At 38.3% G+C, this 24,624-nt stretch overlaps 1 protein-coding gene across 1 annotated transcript in view; it reads left to right on the top strand.

Annotated features, from left to right (window-relative positions):
* LRP2 (LDL receptor related protein 2) overlaps positions 1–24,624 on the top strand; it is a gene marked incomplete at both ends in the record, with an annotated part of 128,707 nt that overhangs the window by 22,221 nt on the left and 81,862 nt on the right. The window contains 12 exons of the mRNA XM_082001851.1: positions 1,789–1,905; positions 9,352–9,462; positions 9,585–9,698; positions 10,969–11,085; positions 11,910–12,053; positions 13,450–13,569; positions 15,941–16,069; positions 18,288–18,457; positions 20,661–20,884; positions 21,672–21,878; positions 23,496–23,698; positions 24,331–24,471. Coding sequence (XP_081857977.1) covers positions 1,789–1,905; positions 9,352–9,462; positions 9,585–9,698; positions 10,969–11,085; positions 11,910–12,053; positions 13,450–13,569; positions 15,941–16,069; positions 18,288–18,457; positions 20,661–20,884; positions 21,672–21,878; positions 23,496–23,698; positions 24,331–24,471 — 1,797 coding nt within the window. The remainder of the gene's footprint in view (positions 1–1,788; positions 1,906–9,351; positions 9,463–9,584; positions 9,699–10,968; positions 11,086–11,909; positions 12,054–13,449; positions 13,570–15,940; positions 16,070–18,287; positions 18,458–20,660; positions 20,885–21,671; positions 21,879–23,495; positions 23,699–24,330; positions 24,472–24,624) is intronic.

Raw genomic sequence — 24,624 nt, 5'->3', positions numbered from 1 at the left:
GAATTGCTGTTTTCAATTGAAGTGTTTAATGTTCTCTGTATGTTTTAGAGCAAAGAAATAATTTAGCAGCCTAAATGCCATAGCCATAGGCTCTTTCTTTTTTCAGTATTGATAGCAAGATAAATACTGATAATAATAAAATATGTTACTCTGATTTTTGAATTTTGTGACTAAGCAGTTTAAGGGGTACATACAGTTAAGTATGTGCTGAAATGATGAACAGTGAACTGAGATGGTATTGCACCAAATTACATTCTCAATGTTACTGCATAAGGCAGGAAGAACAAGTGTTGTAGTATCCTAAAGAACTGATTGCCTGCTACTTCTAGTACTAGAATTTACTTTAAGTGCTGAGGATAAAATTGATTTATTTTCCTTTTGATTCTATGTATCATTTTTGGATGAATTATTTAAACTGAACAGCTCTGCAGCTGCCCACTAACATCCTTGATTCTGGGGAGGTTCACAGGTTTAAATTCTGGAAGGATTTTGCCTGCAGACTTGGTTTGTGCTTTTATATCTTGACACTTGTCCCCAGTGAGGATGGAAAAATTGGGACTAACGTTAACTGCCTTTTGCTCCCCTCTTCCTCTGAGAAGGTGTCAGCACAAGTGCTGGTTATATTTTAACTAAAGAATCTGTAGATACAGAATACAAAATGAGCAGCAGCTCTGAGTTGACTTTTGAACTGGGTCACTGTAGCATTGTTCTCCATGTACTGGTTAATCCTGAGTGTTAGTAACTACACAGTGACACTGTGCTGTTGCTGCTGTTTTTGAGCCATATCCTGGTATTTGTCCTTATTATTCTAAAGGGACTTTGCTTGGGAATCCTGAAGGAGCTTTTCCTTCTTGAAATGTTAAAAAATTTTTGCTGAGAAAAATGACCGACAGCTCTGGAAGTCACACATGCAGAATTAAAACAAATTTTTTTACTTTACTGTCTTGCTCTTTTTTTTTTCCTCATGACGCTAGTATCCCAGTAGCTGATCTTACTTTGGTAACGCTGTTGACAGAGAAAGGAATAGAGAGCCCCTGTAAAGCAGCAGACCAAATGCCAGTGTATAGACTGGGATGGTGTTGAGATATAGCATGAGTTCTTAAGAAAGAAATGTGCAGATGGCAGAAAGGAGGAAAAGTTAGCAGTAATTTCGCCCTTCATATCTTCACAGATTCAATTAATTTGCCTAAGAAGAATAGAGAGTTTAAGTTAGCTGTAGTGGAATCAAAGTGGGATTGCACAGTTTTATGTGGTTGCTTTCACTGACACAGCTGTCACGAGAAGAGACATAATAATTCTTGATCCTCTGTTAGTTATGAATGTAAAATACTCCTGACTGTTGAGACCCTGGCTGTATTAGAAGGCAGTGCCTTACCTCCAGCTCTGCTGTGTTTATGTTGTGGTATTCTAGTTGACTAAATAGCACAGTTACTGACAGATTTTGACCCAGTAAACAAAATAATAGAGAAGACTTTAAAACAGAGGGAATTGGTAATTTCATCTTTTAGGCAGAACAATTATAGGGAGGTAGTTTTTAACCTAGAGGTCAACCCCTTCAGTGGAGAAAAGCAGTGACCTTGCAGGCTACAGAAGGCCTCATAGAGTTGTGTTATCTGCTGTGTGCTTGTCAAATGTTCTTTAATCTCCTTGAGTACACAAAGGTACAGGGGGAGAAAGTCTTATATTTTTGAGAAGGATGCAGTAGTTAAAGAGGAAGAGGGAAAATATTTTTCTGCGTAAAAAATCTTGGTTGATGGAAAAGACTGATTGAGTGCCTGTTTCTTGCAGCGGGAAGGACATGCTCAAGTCAGCAGTTCACGTGTTCAAATGGACAGTGTATCCCGAGTGCCTACTGGTGTGATCGAGTGAAGGACTGCACCGACGGAACAGATGAAAGAGTCTGCCGTGAGTCTTAACTCTTAGCACTAGATCTGGTTTCATCTCATCTCTCTGTGGCATTTTAATAAATTTGTAAGATTAAAGGGCTTGTTGATGGACAGGGTGACCACAATATGCTTCTTGTTGCAGGAGTTTCATTTCAGATTCTTTTCTGTATTAGAGCTGACGTTCTGATACAGATCCATTATTGCAGAACTCAAATGCGAACTGCTGCCATAGGATTAGGGCTTCTTGTTTGTCATTGTCTGAAAGATAATTAATATTACATCGGGGAAAAAAGCAACCATGTTTAAATAGCTTAAAGCCTCAGGAGACTCAGAGCTAATGTTGACAAATTTTTTCATACTCTTTTTGCATACTCCTTATGAAATCAGTGGTAACTATAACCTGCATAGGAAATCAGACTTTGACCCCAAATCACTTCTTTGCGGGACTTTGACCCTTTCAAAAGCATTTTTATTCTAGCCTGCAGTTTCCTGTGGAGATGAAGTGGCATTGGGTCATATTGTATTCAGATAAGCTGTTTATATTGTGCCAACAAAATGCAGATGGGCAAGTAGTTTTTTCAGTCTAACTTCCCCAGAGTTGAGGCTGCCTGACTGTCTGGTGACAGCCTGCCTAGATCGTGGCCTAGGTTGAATTCTGATGAAAAGGACAGCTGGCTACAGAATAGAGGCCACATTTTTCAGAGGTGTTTTTGCCTAATAACCTACACAACAATGTGTAACAGCATGTCTGTTCATTGTTAGTATTAAGGAAAAGCTTTACATGTTATGAGTGACATGTAAGGTATGATCTGCTATTCCAGTTGTTAGAATTTAGTGTGCCTTTGGGAAAAAGACATAACTGTAAACTTCGCTTAGAACCAGACCTGGGGTGGGAGCTGGGGAAAGAGGCTAGGATGCTAAGGAATGAATAAAGAAGCAAGAAATAAAATGTTGTTAATAGCTGCGCTTGGAGGAAAAAAGGGCATATGCACGTGCTGTGTAAAGGAAAACTAGCATGTTACATGATCAGCCAGCTGAGTGCATTTTATCCCTGACTCACAAATGACTAAAATGTACACTCTTTAGAATGAAAGGTGATTTAGAACGATATGGTACTCCGGAATAAAAGGTTGCTGAGACAGCAAGCTTGGAACTTTTCCATGTGATAGACTCTCAGCCAGTTCTGAAGTCACCCACACAAATAGCTAAAAGCCAAAATCTGAAGTACCCCGTATCATTGCTGGAAGAGTATATTCTGTAGCTTGGCATTTTTTCTCTTAAAGTTTCAAGGAAGAAAAAGAATTGGTAACTTAATTTAGCAAATCTATGACACATTAAAAAAAAATCCTGAAGAAAAGATATTTCTTTAAAAATGCGTTATCTGTGAGTTAAAAAAGAGGAACAGCTCAGCACCTCTGAGAAATCTGTGAGTAGTCATTGAATACAGTGTGGAACAGCCAGATGAAATGGGGTGATCATTATAATGTAGTAAATCTATGGCAGACTGGGAGTGGAGTCCTAAAGACAATACTCACAATTCTTGCTTAAGACTAGAAGCTGCTGTGATGTTTGAAAGTGCACATTTTATTTTGTGTTTAACATTCTTAACTAAGTAAATTAAAAAGGCAGTTTGGAAAGGGGCCTCTAGATACCCACACAGCAGCAGAGCACTACTGTAAAGTAACCCAGTCATTGCTGCATCAGCTGGTAAGGCCCCATGACTGTTGTGAAGGCAGCATATTTAGCCCCAGGGAGGGGGACTGCCTCATATCATTCAACATCCTGTACTCTGGTTTATTAGCATATGTGTTGACAGTCCCTCTAAGACAGAAGAGTGACTGTGACTTGGAGCATTGAAAGTAGGAGTGTTGGACTAGTTTAAAGAAATGTGATGTTGCTGAAGACAAGAAAATCAAGAAAAATGTAGTGACAAGACCCTTCCAGAAAGGCTGGTTAATTTTATTGCCTCTCTGTCTTTGCAAGGCCTGGAACTTTAAACAGAAGCCAAAAGATAAAATTAATAAGTTGGTGATTTTATGATTAACTACACAGTAGGGATTAGTGTTAAGTGTTAGATTTTACTGTTTTGAAACAGATTCTAATACTTGCTTTGAATACAAATTTTTCCTACTGTTTCATCCATTTCCTTTTCCACAGTATCTGATATAATCAAATATAATAGGAATATCACTATTTTGGCCTTTTCCATTGTCATTATTTTCTCTTTATTTAATTTACACTAAAAGGTTTCATAAATAAAATGACACATCCATGAACAATGAAAGAAAAAAGCTATTTAGAATTGATTCTTGTATTTCATGGAGCATAACAAAATGCAAACTTATCATGTCCCTTTACTTATGCCTTGCCCTCACTGGTCTGTCTGGAAGCAGATTTAGTTAGATTGTAAAGAAGATAAAGTTTTGTTGCTGAATAAGTTACATTATTTAAGAAACTAGTCAAATGCAAAATGTCACCAGTATGAAGTAACTCAGCAATTAAACATGTAAAAAAATAGAACAAAGGAATTCAAAGCCTTAGTCCATTTTACTGCTAATAGGATTAACAGCAAGGGAAAACTACCCATGCAGAGGCTAAAATAAACATCAGAACAATGTTTCAGCTACAGGTCATGTAATTAGTGCATTGGAGCTGTTTTCATTTCATAAAACTTTTTTTAATTTTCTTTAAATATCTATCAGGTTGTTTTTCCAGCTTTTTTAATAGCAGCTAGCAAATACTTTCATTTTAAAACTTTAGAAAAGTAGAATGAAATGGAAGACTATTTGGGGTAGCAAACACTTTTTGGAAGTAAGTAGTCAATACTGGTCATTTTTCTGTGTTACATACTTTGTTTCTTTCAATTAAAGGTAGAATTCTCTCTCCTGCCTCAGCTTTGTAGTTGAAAAATGAAAATCCTAGCCATGTCCATTTTGCTTTGCTGTGACTGACAGAATAACCTTCCTGGATATAGCTCTGGCAGCTGAGCACTGCATTGAGACCATGAGGGAGAAAGGGGATGTATTTTCAAGATGTGTTGTTTGAGGCAGCTGAGCTGAGTGCAGGCCCAGAAATTCTGGATTTTTGATTCTAATTTTGATGTTGAGTTGCTGCCATAGGGTCAATTGCCTAAGATGTTAATTTCTGCCTCTTGTTTGTTATGCTAAATAGCTGTTGTGGTCAGGAAGTAGGCAGCCAGGTCTGGGATGAATTTGCAGAGGTCAGGGTGAAAGTTAAGAAAGATCAAGAACTGAAGAGATCATAAGGATTGTAGTCCAAAATGGAATAAAAGGGCCATGGTCAGAGGCTACTGTTCTTGATGTTGCATAATTTGCATGTAATAGCTACAGGACAAGGCAGAAGTTCAGGCTGAAGGAAATATCTCTACCAGGGAGAGTTTGGGACAGTGAAGAAGCAAAACTGGAGCAAGGTATGGAAGGCAGCCAAAGACTAGAGTGGGAGGGATCAAAATCAGTAATTAAGGCCAGGAATGAGGGTCTGGTCAGTCTGCCAGCTCTCAGACCATCTCTGCTATGAACACTGCCTGATATCATGTAGCTCACATGGGCTTGGGGTAAGTCCTCCTCCTGGTGTCTCTGGTAGGCTATGAGCTGTCTGGGCAATGATTTACCCACTGTGAGGTGGTGACTCATGGCAGTGAGTCAAAAGGTTTTAATTAATTTTATTTTGTAAAATGTTTTGAAATGTTGCTGCCATAAAAGAATGACACTTGGAAGTAGGAAATTGCACCTTTTTTTTCTTTCTCCTTCTTGTACCATGGGTTACAGAAGGTTACACTTCTGCGTGTTGTGGTTTAAACCCAGCCAGCACCTAAACACCACGCAGCCACTTGCTTACTCCCCTCCCGGTGGGATGGGGGAGAGAATCAGAAGGGTAAAAGTGAGAAAACTCATGGGTTGAGATAAAGACAGTTTAATAGGTAAAGCCAAAGCCGCGCACGTAAGCAAAGCAAAACAAGGAATTCATTCACCACTTCCCATCAGCAGGCAGGTGTTCAGCCATCTCCAGGAAAGCAGGGCTCCATACCGCGTAATGGTTACTTGGGGAGACAAACTCCATTGCTTCAAACATCCCCCCCCCCTTCCTTCTTCTTCCCCCAGCTTTCTATGCTGAGCATGTATGGAATATCCCTTTGGCCAGCCTGGGTCAGCTGTCCTGGCTGTGTCCCTCCCAGCTTCTTGTTGCACCCCCAGCCTACTTGCTGGTGGGGTGATGTGAGAAGCAGAAAAGGCCTTGACTGAGCACTGCTCAGCAACAAAGAAAACATCTCTGTTTTATCAACACTGTTTTCAGCGCAGATTCAGAACATAGCCCCATACTAGCTACTATGAAGAAAATTGACTCTATCCCAGCCAAAACCAGCACACTGTGTGACAGAAATCAGTGTGTGCTGAATCAAATACCAGTTGCAACTGTTTCCTGTTACTGTTTTTGTATGGATTTATTTCCAGCTGCAGAACAAAAGTATTAGGCAGAGAGCAAAATAATGTAGGTTTAGCAATTCCCATGACGTAGCTTTCAAGCATCTTCCATATGTGTACATTGAAACATGCCATGTGAATGTGTTTGGAAATGTTTCACCAAACCAGTTTGTGGGTTATAAGGAGCAAGGTGCCTCATCTGTCATTTGTGGTGGCATTTGCCAGTTGTTTATATTTTGCAACAGAAGTGCCGGCATACCACAGGGAACCAGATTGTGGAGAAGTATTTTGGCTAAGAAAAAGAGATGCCTGTGAGGAAGGGGAGAGAAAGAAGAGCTCTCTTTCTTCCTGAGCACTGGAATGAATGTAGCTGGATTTCCTTCTGATTTCACAAAGCTTGTATTATCTTCTAGGAACTGTGGTCACTAGGAAAAGATCTCTTTTTTTTTTTCAGTTTTCTATAATTAGCCAAAGGTTCTTGGGAGGAAAAGATAAAGGAAATGTCCTGGTTTCAGGACTAAACTACGACAGGAAACAATGTTCATGTTGGAGGCTCTTCACAATTAAAAGCAAGGTGAAAGAAAACAATGTTTATATTTTTCTGTCCCTTCACTTTTCTCTCCTAATTCCATGTTCAATCTTATCACAGAATCATCTTGTCACAGAAGGGGAATTGTTTAAAGCAGTTCACACCACAACAGCACACAGACAGGGCAAACAGTGCTTGGGAGCTGCAGCCCCAGATTGGGAGCTATGTGCACTCCTCTGTCACTGTATCATAGAATCGTTTGGGTTGGAAGGGACCTTTGAAGGTCATGTAGTCCAAGCCTCCTGCAGTGAGCAGGGACATCTTCCACTAGATCAGGTTGCTCAGAGCCCTGTCCAATATGACCTTGAATGTTTCCAGAGATGGGGCATCTGCCACCTCTCTGGGCAACCTGTGCCAGTATTTCACCACCCTCCTTGTGAAAAATTGCTTCCTTATCTGAAGTCTAAATCTCCCTTCTTTTAGTTTAAAACCATTACCCCTTGTCCTATCACAACATCAGAAATAGTCCATCAGAAATAGTTTGGAACATCACTGGAGGTATATTTGTGGCATATGAAGGAAGATGAGGAAAATTACAAAACTGTTCATTATAAATCCCCTCAAAAGCTTTCCCACTGCAGTGCAGTTACAAAAAGAAAAACCTTTTATTGTTCTTTTTCGGATTTGTGCCCCATAATACTCACAGTACTCTTGTACTGCCATACCTATTTCCTGCTATGCCGTAGAACTCCTGATGGTTCCCCTCTGTGACAGCTTCTGTGCTTCCAGACAGGGAAGAAGCATTGATTCCACAGTGAACATATAACACAGCGCCAGGTCAGGCCTTTCTTTCTGTAGGCAGAGTTAAGACCACAGAATCCATGGTGTTTCCAAAGCTTTATGAATTGTTCATAAGCCTAACCCAAGCAAGGAATGAATGAGAGGTCTGTGTTAGAAGAGCATTTGTCTGATTGAGAAGTGGGGCTAAAGGATGCTAATCATGTTTAGGGCATATGTTGGTATTGTCCGTGCAGGCTTTTGGAATGGAGGGTCTGTGAACTAGCACCAGAAGGCCATGGGTAGGAATGCTGTAGCTGGAACACTGGTAATCTGCAACTACTGTTCTCTCATTAGGCAAATACTGTTCTTACCTGCCAGTTGTGGCCTTATATTAATTGCAGTGAAAACGAATGAAATGTAAATGAATCAATCAGGGAGATTGTCTGGCTAGACTTGTAATGGATGTCAACACAGCTATTTATTCTCTCATATTAAGAATTTAACAGCTGAAATCATGTAAGCCTATTCCATAGGTGATTGAAGTTTAGTGGGAGTGTGATGATACATAGAACAGCAGAAGCAAGCAAAACGGTTTGCCACTGTCTGGAAAAATGGCAGTTTTTCTGAGTTCTGCTTGAGTAATTTTATAATCCATGTTTTGAATTCCAAGCATGAAAATGTGCCCAAGTGAGAGCCTGTCTGTCTACTTTATTAAGTTGTACAGAGGTAAAATGGGATAAGAATTCAAACTGAAAATCTAAAAGGTACAAAATGAAATTTAGTTATTCTGTTTCTTCAGTTCATTTATCTATCTGTATTTCCATATAGAGGCAAAGGTTCAATAAATCTTGCTTCTAAAAATAGCAATCATTTGCTTTCATACTTTCCATTTGCCTGAAATAAGTAACTTCTGTCTACATGGCAATGAGCTAAACTAAGCTCATATTCTCCTACCGAACTCTAGCGTGTGCACACGCTTTATTTATTGGATAGTTCCACTGAACTCATGGACTGCATGTATGCATAAGTATTTTCAGAACTGGTTTTAAGTTGTTTGAAATAATCCCTTGTGTTGGCCTGTAGGTCATCTACATAAATAGAATAGCCAGAAACTGAAAAATCATTCATTCTGCAGCATCTTTGTGTTTTGGGAAGGGGAAAACAAGTAGTAAAACAACAGATGTCCTAAAGTTGATTGTGGACTTGGAAGTTTAACATCTTTGGCTTAATTGGAACAAAACCATAAAAGCCTGAAGTCTCTGAGTTTTAGAATTCACAACACTCTAAGAGGACCTAGGAACTGTAAATTTCAGGAACTCCTTTTCTACCGAAGCACTTTTATTAAGATCAATAAAGTGTACAACTGAGGTACAAGTAAATAAAATGAATGTTCACTGCTTGCTTTCCTTTTGTGCTGTATTGTTTTCTATCATATTGTAAACTGGGATGCAAATCTTTTTTGGGTTTTCCCTTGTTTCTTACGAGGTTTTACAGCATCGATCTAGAGAATCGATATTCTAGATACTCTTAAATGTCTGTTGGAGGAGACGGTATACTGGATAAATGGATTGTTTGTCAGTAGTAATATGGGGAGTTTTTTATTCCTTTTTTGTTTTGCTACAAATCAAGATATTCTGTTGACATGGGGTATATATGACTCGTTGTACTCTATAGTCTAACATTCATGCTGATACTGAAGGATTTCTAATTGTAGACTACCCAAGATGTGAACAGTTATCATGTGCAAATGGAGCATGTTTTAATGCAAGCCAGCGATGTGATGGCAAAGTTGATTGCAGAGATTCTTCTGATGAAGCTAATTGCAGTAAGTACCGCGTGCAGATTGATCCCAAACAAATATGCTTTATAGAACCTCTTTTAGAGTTAAAGATTAGGACTTTTCTGACAGATTTTCTGTATGTCTTTCTGTGCTAAAATCTCTTTCAGCACATGGATGTACCAGTACGCAGTTTCAGTGTGCTAATGGAGAATGCATCCCACGAGCCTTTATTTGTGACCATGATGATGACTGTGGAGATAGGAGTGATGAAAACTCTTGCAGTATGATGTTTTTGGTTTTATTTTCCACTTTCTTTAACTGTTTGACTAAGAACTGGGTCAAGCAGATAGCAGGAAGTATATTGCTTGGCTATACAACCATCAAAAGCTAGCCACTGTTCTACAAGGACTTTTTTGCATGGAAAGAAGAAAATTGCAGTGCTACGTTGATAGGCTTTTTTCAGGTTGTCTTTGCTGCTGAGTGCCTGGGTGTGTAGTTACTATTGCAGTTTGCTGGATTTGGTGACAGTTTGCTTCTTAACACATATAGTGCCACTTCTTCATGTTGTTGTCCTTTTCTTCATTTCAGCATGAGCAAAAGGTTATTCTTTTACTCAGAAATCTCAGTTAGATACAGTATGCTATTGTTTTTTTGTCCAAATTTGTTTGGCTCTTTTTCACATTTTTATTTTCTGATAGATGGAGTGGATCTTCTAGAATTATTCCCAGTGACTATAATGTACAACTTTACAGACAGAAAACTGTACAGATAATTGTCCTTTAGATGTTCATGTAAGGTCTTTTAATTGACTGTTCCGCTTCTAGAAATTTATTGCTCAGTCTTTTCTTCAGGATCACAGTATCCCAAAGTATTGCATCTCCAGCCAGAATCATAGCTGTAGAGTTATCTCTCACTTGTGTGAGATATATATGACAAAAGGTCCCCCACTGATTATAGGATCTAATTTAGTTTTATATTCTGCGTTGCAGGAAGGCCACTTAGTTACTCTGTCCTACCAAGAACCTCACACCAGTATGATTCCACCCCCTTCCACTCCCTCCTCACACCCCCGAGATATTTCTTTTATGTCTGTGGCAATGCCTGTGCTTTGGAGGACCCACAGATGTTTCTGAACTCTTACCAGGGAATGCTTCCCAACTATGGAGGGCTTTGACATAGATGTTAATTGGTTTTTTAGTTCTGTTTCTCTATGTACAAGGCATACAAATATTTTACCACCTGATGTCTTATCGTCTCCTTGTCATGTGCATCTTCAGGAACCTTGTTAAAAAGGTGCTCTGCATCTAGTTGCACAATTAATTGAGAAATTTAGCCCTCCTTTTCATTTCTGTAAAGAACCAGAGTATTCTAAACTAAAATTCATACTAAAACCAGAGGAAACCAGCAAGGTTTACAATATGTACAAGATATAGAACTGGCTCAGTTTTTCAGGAGAGATTATAAGTGACTATTCGTCTACAAGACAATATGACTATTTCTAACCTTTTAGTCACTTAGAGTAGTTTGATTTTTCTCATGTTCTTTCCTTAGCTTATGCAACTTGCAGAGGTAACTTCTTCACTTGCCCAAGTGGCCGTTGCATTCATCAGAGCTGGATATGTGATGGAGATGATGATTGTGAAGATAATGAAGATGAAAAAGGATGCGGTATATACTAATGCTAACTTCTAATGATGACACTTTCAGAGGAAGACCTCGTTAAGCTACCTATGAAGTTTTGACCAATCAAGATGTTCTAAATCCATTTTAATTACATGAAAACCTTAGAATTCCATCTTCACCTGTTTCTTGTTTTTTTTCGCTTATGCAATATTTTTCATTGCTCTGTGTGTGAGAGTTATTGCTGTGATACTGAGTATGATGCAAACTAAGTTTACCATATAGCAACATCTTTTTTTCATTTACATTTTTTGTTTTTTTGTTTCTTGTTTTTTTTCCTGTGGAGACTTTTCAGGTTATCTATTGAGACACATGAGGCTCCTAATAACCAAAATCAATTGGTTGAAAATGAAGGAACTTGGTTCCTGCCAAGATTTGTCATGCAAGAAACAGAAATTTTAATGAATGAAAGTGGGCTTTTTTTTCCTCTTTCATTGGCCTTTTCTATGATAACCATTATTCTCTTTATCCAGACAGCCTTTGTGTGTTTTGAAACCACAGAGCTATAGTTCCATTTCTTGTACACCAGATAGTCCAAAGCTAAATAGTTTTACTGCTTCTAACAACACAGAAAACTAAAAGGATTCATGTGTCTGCACAAGTATTGTTTGCATTGTACTTTGAAGGTAAAAGAAAGCATGACTAGGAAGTATAGATGATGGGGTTTTTTTTTAATACTCTTTCCCAGCTGTGTGCAAGAACCAGAAACTGAGTAATAAAGGATAGACATGCTTTGGGGAACTATTAGGATAGAAATTCTAAGTATTATTTGAAACATTCTCCTCAATTATTCTTGCTTTTCTTTTCCATAGAAAGTGGTCACCATGAATGCTACCCGGGAGAGTGGGCCTGCCCTGGGTCAGGTCATTGCATTCCAATTGGGAAAGTGTGTGATGGGGCTACAGACTGCCCTGCAGGAGAAGATGAAACTAACATCACTGCGGGCAGACATTGCAGTATGTATTAGAATCGAAAGCATACATAGAATAGCAAAAACATCAGCATTGATATCTTTTTACATTCACCTTTTGTCTCTTAAACAGCGCTGAAATTTTGGAAGCTCACTATTTTTGTTGGCACTGTTTTGATTGGATGATCTGAAAGAGGCATGTATACTGCGAACAGACCATTCCTTTTGTAAATCTGTACATCAGGTTTCACAAATAAGCATTTTAACTCACTCTCCATATCCTAAGATGTGTTCATGAAGGCAGGGAAAGGTGTGCTCTATGCCTTTTTTGTTTAAATCTCTGTGGTTTTCCCTTTTTATAGAAGGAAGGAATGTTGTGTACTGATCGGAACACAGGATCGAATTAGTGAATCCTGAGCCTTGGATAAGTCACTTAGAGTTTTCAGAAATATCTTTTCACCTGGCATGTCTGGTTCTCCAGTTAGTGGTAGACTGGCTTTTCTCTGTTGGAGGCAGTGAGCATGCATAGTTCCTGTTAATTTCACTCTTGTGAACATTGATTCCCTCTGAGCATCAGGACCAGGGTATTACACATTTTTAATTTCTAGGAAGACGAAAATTCCTATTAATAAAATCATGCCTTTTGGAATAGGAGGGCAGGAAAAAGAATAGGAACTTAAACCTCATTGTAAAGAAGTGTCTCTTGCTTTGCTGAGTGGTTTAGCAGTAACATCAGATATGGACTGCAAAGCATGGTGTTTAACAGAAGAAATGGAAGAAAAGGAAGGAGGTGGAAGTCAGCAAGTGCTTTACAATCATAATTTGATCACCTGTCACTGAAATGTTTATTAGGTGATAGTACAAAAAAAAGGGAAAAGTGGTGAAGGAAAAAAGAGGAAAGAGAGAAAGAAGAAAAGGATAAAGAAGTGTTTCTCCATGGACACAACTCAACCAATATATTCTAATTTATTGTAGTAATATACATATTCTTAATATAATGTAGTAGGTTTTTTTCTGCATAAAAGAGTAAACGGTGAGGTTACGTGCCAATAGATGGAGCTTGAGGGTATGTTGTTCACAAGTAGGTCTTGTGGAACCAGAGAAAGGTATGGTGCATTGCAGATGGCTTCCTCTGTGCAGCTTTTTGCGTGGCACATACCAGTGGTGGTTTATATAAGATCGATGCTTATCCTTTAACTCCGTTCTGAAAACCTATTATAAACAGTAAGTTATCTTCTGTCTTCCATTTTCTTGCCTGCATGTATGTAAGCATATGTGATTTTGTGGAACTTTAGACACAATTTCTTGAGCAGATTTATTTTAAGAAGCTGTTCCTGAAATCGTGGACTCCTCATAGGAAAGACTATAGCTTTATAACTGTTAGTAAGGCAAAAAGCTGTTCTACTGGTAATACATGTAAAACTGTATTATTTCCTTTTCAGACATATCACACTGCGCTGCTCTGAGTTGCCAGTATCGCTGTCGTTCTTCTCCATCAGGAGGGATGTGTTATTGCCCAGCAGGATATACAATAAGTAGCAATGACAGTCGTACTTGTGTTGGTGAGTGATGTACAGCGATTGCAGATATGTAGTACTATCTTCTCACAGCTCATAGGGAAAGTTTGGATTTCAGGAAAGTGGGTAAGTTCCAAATGGGTGGATGTAGTGGCAAATAGAAAATCTCAAGAATCGGCAAAAGAATAAAAATCGTAGTAGTACAATGGCAGCATGGTGACACAGAAACAAACCAGAGAGATATCTTAAACATCTCCTTCAATAAGACTGTTAAAGACATAGTGAGAGTATGATTATGTTTAAAAAGATTTCCTCATGGGTGGCTGTTTTATTATCATGGTTTTTTTTACAGGTCTTTCAGTGGTTAGATAGGGAGAGTTTGTTTCTGCTCCAGGGATGTGTGGTGTTATATGCCTGGAAAAACGGTTAATGATGCCGAAGCGTTTGGTGCTGTTTGAAAGTGGCTGTATGTGAAAACAGTAGAGCGTTGTACTTAAAAAGAAAAGGGTGTTTTGTATTTGCACTATGGGCTGGCTGTATGTCCTATGACTTTTCTATATATACATTATTTACATGAAAATTAAGCATATTTGCAAGAAGGTAAAGGTAAGTGAGGTGTTCTGGTGTTGCATTTCTATTCTGTAGCTGCTGTAACTTGGTAGCATAAACCCTTGGCAGTACAAATGATTTATCTTGGTAACTGGAAATAGAGTAACTTCAGAATCATGAAGTTTAGCACTGCCTAATAAAAGAAACTGGGTAAATATCTGTTACGGGGTTTTGACCCAGGCTATGGTGTTTGCTGTTATAAGTATTCCAGGTGCTCAGTCTCTAATGAGATTTCTGTATTTTTGAGGATACTGGATGGCCTAGGGCTGTATGAGCTGTAATGGCAGCATAGTTGTTCTTAATAGATAGGGGGAATCAATGCACTGACTCCACACACAAAACTTATTCCGTTCTTTCACTCTTACGTGGGAAATACATGAAACACACATTTGCAAACATGGTGTAGTCTCAGTGAGTCTTCTGTTGTTCTTCGACTGCCCTGTAAACCTAGTTATCTGATTCTGGCTTGTAAATCTGAGTCAATGTATTTTGGTTTGCTGAGATCTAGGCATATATTTGTAGTGGGAGCAAGACTTGTCATGGGGGAATGACTCACAGTCAGTAGTGTGTAATTCCGGAACTTAGTTCTTAAGTCAATATTATTGTTTTAAGGCCAGAAGAATGAAACGATAGTGTTAGTGAAGTGTAGTACTTTTTGAAACCATAATCTTTTCAATTTGTCTTCTCTTCATTTGCTTCTGGCTCACTATGTACTAAAGGTTTTTAACACGGAAGCTGGAAGGCTACTGAGAACAACATTTTTTCAGTACCAAAATATACTATCTAGAAAATATTTAATTTTCACTTATGTATTAGTAAATGTTTAAAACCATAAGTTCCAGTAGGAAGAATATTTGAGATCTCATTTTCTCTTCTGGCTTTACATGGCTGGAAACTGGCAATTCTACTGTTACGTACTGATTCTACTCAGGTTTTCAAGTGAAGGAGGTCAGACTTTTAATGTCAAAACCATGTGTTAAGTAGTGTCAGAAATCTTCTGAGCTTTTAAATAACCACGAATGTTCAGATCTGATTTTTTATTTTCCATTTCTTTAGAAAATCTGAATTTAAAAAATCCTTGTTTTTAAAAGATGACTAGTTAAATATTTTACAATTTTAGAAGCAAAAGATTCTGCAGCAACCCTGCAAATTGCTTGTAGAGCACATCTGTGAGAACTTGCTGGGTCATCCTAGCTGCAGACTCTACCTCTATGGTATTTTCCATGCCAAAGTAAACTTCTTTGTACTTTTTGCTGTCTGGTTCTGGTGCACAGCCAGCTTTTAATTGGAAATCAGACACCTGTTAGCATGGTACCATGTCTGAGCCAATAAACATGCCATTTAGCAGGACTTTCTAGCTTGAGCACTGCACTAACATAGAGGTAGGGCTCCCCTTCAGACTGGGCTTAAATCCAACCAAGCATTTGTCAAAGTGTACAGATCTGTTGCAGGAAGAATACTGCATAGACATATTCTGTATTGTGGAAAGTAGACAATGACATCCCTGCCAATGATTTTTTCACTTCTCCTGACAGGTGTGGGGGTTTTTTGTTGGGTTTGTTTTTTTTTTGGGGGGGGGGAGTGGGGAGGGGTAGGTCCCTGCACAGCAAACATTGGTTGTTTTGTTATCCAGAAATAGAAAATTGAAACATTTGTGGAAAATGTTATACAAAACCTCTTTTCCCATGCCACAGTTTAGCAAACAGATAGAAAACAAGCATGGGGGACAAACTTGCAGCTTCCCAAATATATTGACATCCCTTTTATACAAAGCATTGTTTATAAACATGCCGTATTCACTTGACAGATTTTGATGACTGCAAAATGTGGGGTGTCTGTGACCAGCTGTGTGAAGATCGTGTGGGACATCACCAGTGCCACTGTGTAGAAGGTTATTTCCTAGAGCATCATCGTCATTGTCGGGCCAACACTTCAGGTTAGTGTGCAGCAGTGCAAGTCTCTTGCTGTTGTTGGACTAATAGAGCTATATAAAATGGGGCAGTTTGCATGGCTATTCCATACAGCTATGTTTGATTTTAACTTAACTGCGCCCTTAAGGTCAGGGCAGCATTCATAACATCAGCAAATATCAAGAGATTCTGCATGTGCTGGCACCTGTAAGGCTGGTGGAGCTGACTGCCTCATCAGGGCTGCTTCTCATCAAAGCAATATCTTCTGGGCTCCAGAAGATAGTCTCAGCATTCCTGACTTCTGCCGTGCTGGGAGGTTGTTGCCAGACCCCTCCTTAAATAGACATAATCTTGCTCCTGTGGGAGGCAGTTTCCTGACCTGCTTTCTGTGGAACTCAGTGGGATCAAGAAATCAGGAAACCTCACTTTTTCTAGAAGGACCGTGACATTCAAGAAGGTGGTTTCACTGAATGGTGAGCTCAAACATTTGCCTGTGAGAGAAACTATGCTCCTGGCTTCTACTGTCCCAGAGTCTGAACTCTGCAAGAATGCTTGCCTCACACAGAGTGTGGTTCCCTATCAACAGTAGGCAGCTGCTTCTGGTTGTTCACCTCCTGCGCTGTTCTGAAAGCAAGCCCCAGGAAGCCCTTCTTTGTGGAGATGTAATAGCCTAACAGGCTTTTGTGTGAGGCAGGTGTTCCTGCCTGCAGGAACTCAGTGGGAATGGGAGCCGTTGCTTGGCATAGCTGATTAGCAGTCTTGCTTCTTAGAAAAGCATGAACTGCCCAGTCCCCTCCCCCTTCCTTTTTTTTTTTCCAGTCTCGTCTGCAGAAAGTCATCATCTTGCCATTTTCTAACTATGTCCTCAAAAAATAGGGAATTTTTTGAGCTAATGAAATACACTTGTCTGTATTAAGACATATATATGCCAGCACTGGGAAGGATTGTTCTGTTTCTGGAAAAATTCTGTGTGTTTCACAATAAGCTTTCCATTCAAATTAGTGTGGATTCTGGGCCAGTGAGTTGTTTGTAAAGTGTTGATTTTCTGTCTTATTAATGGGGGAATTTCATACCTGCTCTAAATCAATTTCCCTGGATTAATTTTTGCTTTAATTGGGGAAGGTTTTATGTGTAGGATGAATAGAATTTGGACTTTTCAGACTTACACCAAGCCTTTCAATAGGCGTCTACTTTGAAAGTGAGCTTTCCTTCAAAGACTTGCGGGAATCTCTCTTGCATTATAAGATACAGCAAAGATTTTCTGATGAGATGAGAGAATTAAGAAGGTGGATAGGATGGAGCAGTACATAAAAAGATAAGAAACATGGCCTACCTGCTAGAATCAAGTAATATCTGAATCTCACGTGGCAGAAACATGTTAAGAAAGTTTATACTTTGATTAAGGGAGCTAAAGCGAGGAAATAGAAGAGTAGAAATAGTCTTTTGGAGTTTAGATGCTGTTATGGTTTAGCCCTAGACAGGAACTAAGCACCAGGCAGCTGCTCCAGGTGGGATGGGGGAGAGAACTGGGGAAAAAAACCCCTCGCGGGTTGAGATAAAAACAGTTTAATTGGACAGCAAAGAAAGTGGAAATAAAAATAATATTACTGATAAAGGAATATACAAAAATAAGCCATGTACAATGCAACAATTGCTCACCATCCATTGATCAATAGCCAGTCCCCGAGCTGTGATTCCTGCCCCTGGCCAACTCCAGTTTCTATACTGTTATATGGCGGGGAATGTCTCTTTGGCCAGTCTGGGTCAGCTGTCCTGGCTGTGCCCCCTCCCAGCTTCTTGTGCACCTCCCTGCTGGCAGAGCGGGGAAGCTGAAAAGTCCTTGACTTGCTATAAGCACTACAACTAATTAGCAACAACGAAAAACATCAGTGTGTTATCAACATTATTCTCATGCTAAATTGAAAACGCAGCACTACACCAGCTATTGGGAAGAAAATTAACTCTATTCCACCTGAAACCAGGACAGATGCGCAGGGCTTTTGTAGAAGTTTTACCTAGTAAGGCTTTAAATATGTATTCCTGCCTGGTTTGCTCCAAGTCTAGAAACTAAAGGCAAATCAAAGCAAGTTAGTATGCACACAGAAACATTTATACAGATTGTAGTCTGAGCATCTATTGAAATCTTTGTGTCCAGTGTGCGTGAACCAGTATGTATATATTTCAATGCCTCTGCAAAATAGCTTGTCTACAGAGTAGTCATGTATTTGTCACCCCTGGTTTCAGCTGGTGTTGCATCAATTATTTTTTCCAATGGCCGTGATTTACTGATTGGAGATCTTCATGGAAGAAGTTTTCGTACTTTGGTGCAGTCACAGAATCGTGGGGTTGCAGTTGGAGTGGACTTTCACTTTTACCTGCATAGAATCTTTTGGACTGATACAGTGCAAGATAAGGTGGGTAGAAATTTCAAGAAGAGTATATTTTTGTGTATGAGGAAGTAGAGAACTGCAAGAGGCAGCATGTGTTGATAGGCTTTCATTTTTGAGAGCAGAAGCTGGCTGTGTTTTTGTTTTCTAACAAAAAAGCTCCTTGAAATGTTTTATGTTAATGACTGCGTTTTTCAAGCTATACTATTACATGTGTCATATTAAACAAAGAATCCTATTATATGGGAATGTCTTGAGCAACTTTTAATTTTACTCGAGGTGGAGTCCAAAAAACTAATTAAGAGAAATAGTAGACATTCTTTCAAAACAACAGATTTTTCTTGGTAATTTTTTGAAACATGATCATTTAAAATGTAAAAGTTGTGTGCCTTCCAAGATGATAAAAATCAAATTTTTCATATACTTCAGATGGCACCGTAATTGAGCTTGGAGAACAAATATTGACAGTATTTTGTATAATGAGCCAATATTTTGTTTCTTTTTCTTTCTTTTGAAGAGAAACTATTTTACCTTCAAAATACGTTAAGGAAAGTAATTTTAAAAAACAGTTTGGAGACCTTTGTGAAAGTTGTACTTCACCCTTGTTTTTCTCTGTGCATAACTTACTGAAACAAAAAAAGTCCTAGATCAAATGCTGAAACTCCACAGTTGTCTACCCCATGTTGATTGTTATGCAGAGTGAAGCAGAATCCATGGCCTACCTTCCGCTGACGCCATGTACGGATCAATTTGGTGTCACTGTTGTTATTCTGAACCTACACATAAGCTGTAAACTGTAGTTTCTACTACAGTGCCATGTTGGTTCTGTTGGAAAGCACACTACATGGTTGTCAAGTAGGACAGGATTTATATGCACAATTTTTGACTTGTTCATAATTCTGGCATTTTTATTTTCACTGCAGTGGGTTCCCGTTACTGCAATTGCATTGACAGGGGCTGAATTAAGTCAGAGTCAAATCTGAACTTTCAGGCGATTTATGCTATCTCTGTAAAAGGTATAAATAAAAGATAATACGGGGTTTTTCACTGCACACCCCAGATGGCCAGGACTGCCTTTTTATCTGCCCTAATATAGTTAAATCCTAATTAATTAATTAGGGTTAATTAATCTAATTAAGTGTTAGCTAGAATACCCATATGAAAACAGTGACATTAAGAATTTTCTTATACAATGCATATTTCCACCTGATGTCTTAAAATAAAAGTATTATTAGGGGATTTGGTTTTGAATTTTTTTTTAAGATTAAGATGTAAACTAAACCAGAAGATTGTGGGTTGTGTTCTGTGTCACCTTTATCTTATTTAGTGTATTGCCTGATAACCTAATGCCGATAAGCTCTTCCGTCAACAAGGTTTCCAAAGAACAGAGCAGACAGTTAGATGGTTTGCTTGATTATTGTTACCTGGACCTGAAAGCTATTTAAAATTATTCAACTATTTCAGCTTTTATTTTTCTTGCATATATTTACTTGTGGTAATACGTATTTTAATTTAAATACATTCCAAACTTAATGCTAGTGTTCCAAAAAGGGGATGATATTTCCTAGCTTTTCACATTACACAGTGTTATAATGACATGATTACTGTGTAAAATTATCTTGTTAATACTGTTTGCCTCATGTAGCTCTGAGCTTGCTTGTAAGATAACAACACTATTTCTTCTTGAGCGTGATGCTGTTAAAATTAGCCTTAAATAAAGGAGACCAAAAGCAATGCTAAGCTTCTTTCTGTCAGGACAGAGAGCTTTCCCTTTCTTCCTTCACTTTGCAATTTCCCCTTAGTGGCTGGTGCAGTTAGAGCTCCCCCTCTTGTTTTTGGTCACTGTTGAGAGCTTTGCTAAAGCATGTTAATTTGTTTTTTAATTAATGAAAATACTGGGGTTTGCTAGATTCCAGGAAAGCAAGGTGCACTTTCCTCATTTGTTTTTTTTTTTTTAATACAGCAATTTGTCATGCTTGTTAAACTGCAGGGCTATTTTAGTCTATTACCTTGTCCATTTTGCCAAAATGCTAGTTGAAGGCAAGCTTCCTGCAGCTTTTGCATTGTTTTCCAAATTTTTGCAAAAAACCCTAAGCTTGGGTATTTATGGGTAACTTGGTTGTACCTAGTGGCTAACTGTGGATCTGGGCTCAGAAAAAGGACAAGTGCCATGTGTCTTGTCATTAGCAAAACATCATGTGTGCACTGACAATATTTGTATTGTTTTCAGGTTTTTTCTATTAATATTGATGGCTCTGATTTCCAAGAAGTTTTAAATATTTCAGTTGACACACCTGAAAATCTAGCAGTGGATTGGGTTAACAATAAACTATATGTGGTCGAGACCAGTGTGAACAGAATAGATATGGTTAACTTGGATGGAACAAACCGTGTGACTCTTATTGCTGAAAATCTTGGAAATCCTAGAGGAATAGCACTTGATCCAACTGTTGGGTAAGTGATACGTATCAGGTAATGGTGAAAGATGTCAGAAATTCCTCTATTCCCATGCAAAAGAAGGAGAACTAAGAAATAGCTGGGGTGGTCATTTTAGAAGCAGATATAAAATGTTTTAAACATTTACATTCTCTCCTAATCTATTCTTGCACCTGAAATTGTTATGGGAGGGCTGTGCACTGCTTTTATGCCCAATGTACAGAATCTGTTTTATGGATAGAGTTAGCTGTATGTGTATGAGCAGCTCTAAAAACAGAGGAACTGTGGAATTGCCCTGCAGAAGAGTAGATGTTATCCTGAAGGATTTCTGTTGTGACACCATCCACAGACCTCCTACTATCTGAAATGAAGGGTGGAGTGAAGGCAGGGAAGCTAGTGTCTCCCAACCCAACAGGCTTCAAAAATGTATGTGAGCTGTGAAAACTTGGATCCTCAGAGAATGGGAAGAAGAATTTCATGCACCTTGTAGTGTTGGATGCTGCTTCCATGATGCATCTATCTGTCACTGGTTTATTTCTGGCAGTACACTTAAGTCTGTATTTTACTAAGGAACTCAGTATTTTGGAGGTCTTTTCGGTGAAAGCATGTTTCTTTCTAGATTCATTTTATAAAAGAAAATGCAAGTTATTTATTGGGCAGGAGGTATAAAGTGTGTTTTCATAGTATGCCAGCTGAGAATCAAGCTCTGTCCTGAAAGGGTACTTGTTTTAAATTCCATGTAAAATGTCTTTTTTTTTAAATCTCAAGGAAACATGGGACTCTCTTGGTTTTTTTTCCTTTATAGTTATTTGTTTTTCTCAGACTGGGATAGTCTGTCTGGCGATCCTAAAGTGGAAAGGGCCTTCATGGATGGCACAAACCGTCAGGATTTGATAAAAACAAAATTAGGCTGGCCTGCTGGAATAACTCTGGATATTGTATCAAAGAGACTTTACTGGGTTGACAGCCGGTTTGATTACATTGAGACTGTGACTTATGATGGGCTTCAAAGGTAGGAGAAATATTATTCCTTGGAGGTTACAGATACACTGGTTATTTTGTATCTAGTTCAAAGAAAGATTTGTCTAGCATAATGAGATACACAAAGGATGAAAATTACAACATAATGATGTGATGCTTCTTGATATCTGTGGTGTCATGCTACTTCTAGACAATCCTTAATTCCTCCATCATTCTTTGTTCTTTTCTTACCTTGAATACCTATTGCACTTCTTTTATAACGTACTTTTTTATAGTCTACCAGTACAGTACACATTTTTATAGCATATGCTTTTTATTATTTTTGAGTTATATACATTGTCTTCCATCATCATTTCTTTGCATCTTTTTCATGAATGAATTTATTTGAAATATTTCACTTCAAAGCACCACTTTGTGTAATGGCTATTAAGTGCTCTTACATTTTATAAACCTTTGCTGTCAGAAATGAAGTCATCATTCACCCTATTGTGATGCTGAGGAAACTATATCACAGCATGCAGGGAAGGAGTCCTTGAGTTTTTATGGGACTGCATCTTACAGCGTAGTGTTTAGAAGCCTGCTTATCTCTGCATCTCTGATTAGTCTCTGTTACTCAAGCACAAGAAAAAAATGTCCCCTTTAGCATACCTCTTACATACTGACTTGAAAAACAGTCCTCTGCTCATTTGACAGGCTTATTGCTCAATGTATTTTTTCACTTACAAAATTATAAAAATAATGCTGGTATCTTTGTTCCTTTATCAGGGATTAGTAAGACAAGAATGTGTTTAAACTCTGTTTTTTGGAGATAAAAACTTATCACTCACAGCAACACCGAAAATCTTGTAGATGTTGTGCAAGTGGGCAAGAGGCAATGGCATAGTCTGCAAATGTTAAAATATAGCTTACTGTCCACTTATGTCATATCTTGCATGCCTGCAGCGTCAACCTAAATCACCCAGGAAACTGATAGAGTAAAGGTGTAGAATTCATCTGATTTTGTAGACCTGCCTTCATGACTCCATGAAAATAATATTGTAGTGTTACTGTTATGTGTTGTGTGAGGACTTAAATGTCACTCTTCATGTCCTAATTTTTATCCATAAAAATATTGACACAGTATTTTGCATGCAATAGATAAAATTTGTTAGCATTTGGTTTTCCTTGGTTTTGCATGGGTGTTTAGTTCAAGCCAAAGAGCGTTGTGGGTTTTTTTTTTTTTAACTGCATACATAGGATTTTATTTTTGTCCAGTTGCTGTTGCAGATGTAAATTTGTTACATTCAAGGTTTCTTGAGTATTTAAAATTGCTACAGATGTTTTTGACTTCCTCTATTTGGCCTCTTTCTCTAATTTTCTTTCAGTAATTATGAATCTTTTTCTATGTTTTTGAGTCATCGTCTTTACTCACTGTGTTTTCTTGGAAATTGCTAACGCTTTTGATTGCTCTATTTTCACTGCTGTATCTTTTATGTTTATGTACCCTGTAAGTTTAGCTTCATCTCTTCAGTTCATTTGGTCTTTTTCATTTGTACTTTGGCAGCAAAAGCTAGTGAACGAATTAATAATCCTGTATACTTTCCTCTGTTAATAAATTTATTTTCTAGATAATATTTTGTAAGTAATTTTAAAACCATCTTTACAACAGGAGAACAATAGCTCATGGAGGCTCACTGATTCCTCACCCGTATGGAATAACTTTATTTGAACACAATGTTTATTTCACTGATTGGACTAAAATGGCAGTGGTGAAAGCTAACAAATTTACAGAATCTAACCCTCAAGTGATCTACCAGTCTTCACTGAGACCTTATGGAGTGACAGTTTACCATGCTGCTAGACAGCCATATGGTAAGACAGGAAGTAGATTATTAAGAGAAGTTTAGCAACTATCTTACCAAAAGTTGGTAAAAAATTATGAGAGCCTGTTACTTTTGCTGTAAAGAATTAATAATTACGATACATAAATTTGTATTGTAAAACTGGACTGGCTTTTATCACACGGTGGTTTCATCCAGCTCCTGTAGCTAATGAACTGTCAAATGCAACGTTTAAGAGTTGGGCGTCTTATTAAATGTATTGATATTTGGAAGAGTCAAATTTGTGCTTATGAGCAGTGTTTGGCACGCTTTCCTCAACACTGCAATGAGGGTGCAGTTGGAAAAGGCTCCCAGTGTGAATGGATTCTGGGAGATACAATTCTGAAGCAGATCTATATGCAGAAAACTATAGCCCAGATTATGGCCTCAGTGCTGTGTGCTGAGTATCTCTGTACAGAGCTGAATACCTTGAATGCCAGTTCGCTCTGATGTGATTTTGATGCATTCCAGGGTAGAACTGCTGGTGAATGATTTCCATGTGACGTAATTCCCACAGAGTCCACATGATTTATTGTGAATGTTGAAAAAAATCCTGAAAAATCAAGATAATAATGCCATTAGGTTAATAGATGAAGTTATAACCCTATCTGTATTATTTTCCAGTAAGAAACCCTTGTGGAAGTGATAATGGGGGGTGCGAACAGATCTGTGTTCTCAGCCACAAAACAGATAATGATGGACTAGGTTATCGCTGTAGATGTATACTGGGCTTTGATCTACACATAGATGGACGACATTGCATTGGTAAGAAAATGCCTTATGGTTGTTGGCACTATTCCCACTAGCTCTGGAGTATTTCTAGAACATCCTTCCTCTCTTCAGTAGCTTTGTGGATTCACATGCCAAGGACTTCATGTTTTTCCATCACAACTCTTGTTGACAGAGTTAAATGTAATA

Source organism: Phaethon aethereus (genome assembly GCF_964289735.1).
Source record: "Phaethon aethereus genome assembly, chromosome: 6".
Classification (NCBI taxonomy): Eukaryota; Metazoa; Chordata; class Aves; order Phaethontiformes; family Phaethontidae; genus Phaethon; species Phaethon aethereus.
Note: the sequence above shows the minus strand (reverse complement) of the source record. Positions and strands in the feature narration are given on the sequence as shown.